The sequence below is a fragment of the Plectropomus leopardus genome, unplaced genomic scaffold, assembly GCF_008729295.1.
Source record: "Plectropomus leopardus isolate mb unplaced genomic scaffold, YSFRI_Pleo_2.0 unplaced_scaffold25080, whole genome shotgun sequence".
NCBI lineage: Eukaryota > Metazoa > Chordata > Actinopteri > Perciformes > Serranidae > Plectropomus > Plectropomus leopardus.
This window is the reverse complement of record NW_024627247.1, coordinates 940-3833: the sequence shown is the minus strand read 5'-3', so window position 1 is coordinate 3833 and position 2894 is coordinate 940. Positions and strand designations below refer to the sequence as shown.

Here is a 2894-nt window from a genome sequence, read left to right as displayed (position 1 = left end):
TATATCAAAAAAGTATATATTTAAAAAATGTGTATGTCACTAATTATATAAATGGCACCTGTAGGTAACACAGATCTATTAAAGTAGGCGTACAGAGAAATATGGGAAACATCTGTGATGAACACTACAGAAGACAAGATGGTTCAACAAGGCCTTGCATACACCTTTTAAAAAATTAAAAAAACAAAACGTTTTTTGCTCCCAAGTGCAAGTAACACACACAGGTTTAAGGCAGGCAACACATGAGAAAATGGAAAAAGAGAATACATTCACAGCTTAAAAGCATTACAATAGAAACCAAAAGTAGCACAAACTTGTAGTAGTGTGTGCAAAGCTTCATTGAACCTTAGAAAACTCTGAGATGTGTGTTTGTGTAAAACAGTTTTTCTGTATTTGTTAAAACATCCCAAAACCAGAAGCAGCCACCAAACATGACTTGCAGACAGTACCTCTGTGTGTCTGTGACACAGGGCTGAGGTCAGGTACCAGTGATGCGGGTCAGTGTCGGGCAGATTTGCAGATTTTGTCATAAACCTCAGGGAAGGCCTCCTTACAGCCTAGTTCCTCTCTCAGTTTGTGATACAACTGTCCATCAAACATCTCCCAAAACTCCTCCCGGTCCATGTACACATCTGCATACAACATCTGGAACCTGCAGGAGGCAGATGACACATGTAGATATAAATGCAAGACAGCAAGTGTGTAAATGCTGTTATATTTTGTCTGCTCATGTATTTAATAGTTCATATTTTTTCAGCACAATTTCTGGGTGTGATATTCAGGGTTCAAATAGCATAAAATAAAGCTAGATTTAAAACTTTCTTAATGCCACTAGGAATGCAGTTTAAGACTAATTTTACAGAACCCTAAACATGAACAGAGATCAATTACTTTGGGCTTTTTGACCAAATGTTTAGTTCGAGATAAAGCATGACTTTTTGGGTCAAAAGTTATATGATTTGATTTGATTGATGTTTTGATGTGAAAATATTTTTTGGACATGTAAAAAAGAAAAAAAAGAGAGAAATGATCATAAAAACAAGCAGAGAAAGAAAAAGGTAATATTTACAGACAATGAAAAACATAAAGCAAAAGAAACAGTCAAACACTTGATGACTTGGTTTATATATTCGAAAAGGAGAAGTACTAACCTTTTTAATCCCACCTCTTCTCCGTGAGTCATTGATTACTGATTTAAACCCATATCGTAATTAATTAAACATATATGAATACACCCGCATAACCCAAAATCAAATATCTACAAATTGACATTCTTATCTACAAAATCAAGAGGACAATAAACTAGGAAAGAATAAATAATAAATAACCACTCAAATAAACAGTAATCTCTGTAAACACCAAACCTCCTCTTCATCCCTGTATGTAAAATCATGTTATTATAGAACATTTTGAACTGATGATCAACATCAAAGGCGAAGGCATTTTCAAAATTTCTAGATAGGAATATCTGGAAAACAATAAACATATGTTGTCATATTAATATCTAATCCTTAAAAAAAGGATTAGATTTGATTGGATGTTGTAATTGTACATGAATATTGCTGGTTCCTTTACCTCGATCTGCATGACGTAAAATTTGTTAAATTATTTTACTTTGAGTATGTGTTTTTCACTAAAAAAATGAATTAATAGAAGGTTTTTAAAAAATTGTTAAATCATTAAAAAAGGACTATTATCAGTTATTTTGAGATTTTATGATGCAACATCAGAAAAAGTGATTCTTGATATCATACTTTAAATGTCTGAGTATTTTTAAGACTTCTGAAAGACTGATTAAAGACATTAATGAACTGAATGCCTTTTGGGACTTTTTAAGGATCCACAGGAACCCTGGATATTATTGACATTATTACAAATATATCACCTTAGTTTCCCGTGTTATTTGAGACTTACCCGTGCACATCTCTAACAAACTTCTCCAGCTGACGCGTTGATGCTTTAGCTTCGAAATGTTTGACTTTGGGCTCTCCGTAAGCCCCGATATCCACGTACAGCTCCTCCTCCTGACCTTTGGGGTGGACCATCCCTCTGCCTGGTGGCAACAGGAAGGGGCACAACCACAGAGGGTAAACCTGAAATGACACAAGAAGTTTAAACAGTAGTTTTTCAATATAAAAGCGGGTTTTCAGTGGCTTTATTCAGATCTGAGTCTTACTTCAATGTCCTGGTGGAAGCGTGTGATGGCAGCCTGCAGATCCTTCATGGGCACCAGCATGTCCTGGACCACGTGGTGCTGCTCATAGAGCCGTCTGATGGTCTCTCCCTGGGTGAGCTTCAACAGTGAGATTTTAGGAGGAACCATCCATCCAAAAAGCCAGCGAAATATTGGGTTGTTGCCGAAAGGAATAATGTCCTGGAGAGAGGATACAAATACACGCAGAGGCACTGACTTGAATGTTTAGATCAGACTTTGGTTAAATTAATTTAGGGAACAAATCTCAGTTTGAGATGCCCAAACCCCCCAAAATTCAGATATTTAAATTGCACCACATAAAATGACTTTCTAGAAATTCAAAAGAAGGAATTTAAAACCGCATGAGATCAGATACATGGGTTTCAGAGTAAAATATTAAAATGCTACAAACAGAGCCGTGTTTTCATTCCAGCATTAAATATTCAGCATTGATTTAATGTCACAATTGGGTATCAATGTTTGATGAAATTCTATTCTTCTGGTCTCTCTTTTCTTCCATATGTTTTAACCTGTGCTTTGTCACACTCAATCTTTTTTTTTTTTTTACAGGGACGAGAATGATAATATATACAAATCATGATTTTTGACTTCCCAAAATAAATAAAATTACGGAAATGACCTGATTTTTTAAAAATCTCATTTCAGCTTTTCCTTGTGAATTTTATTATCTAAAAAATAA

The 2894-nt window shown here is 35.0% G+C and overlaps 1 protein-coding gene across 1 annotated transcript; it reads right to left on the bottom strand.

The window, feature by feature from the left end:
- Positions 1 to 29: 29 nt before the first annotated feature.
- On the bottom strand, positions 30 to 2374 carry LOC121966565 (delta(24)-sterol reductase-like). The gene is made up of 3 exons (XM_042516641.1): positions 2177 to 2374; positions 1915 to 2093; positions 30 to 652 (listed from the first exon to the last, which is right to left on the bottom strand). Exons 1-3 carry the CDS (start codon positions 2321 to 2323, stop codon positions 499 to 501), a joined length of 480 nt encoding a protein of 159 aa, XP_042372575.1. The 5' UTR covers positions 2324 to 2374; the 3' UTR covers positions 30 to 498.
- Between the last annotated feature and the right edge of the window lie 520 nt (positions 2375 to 2894).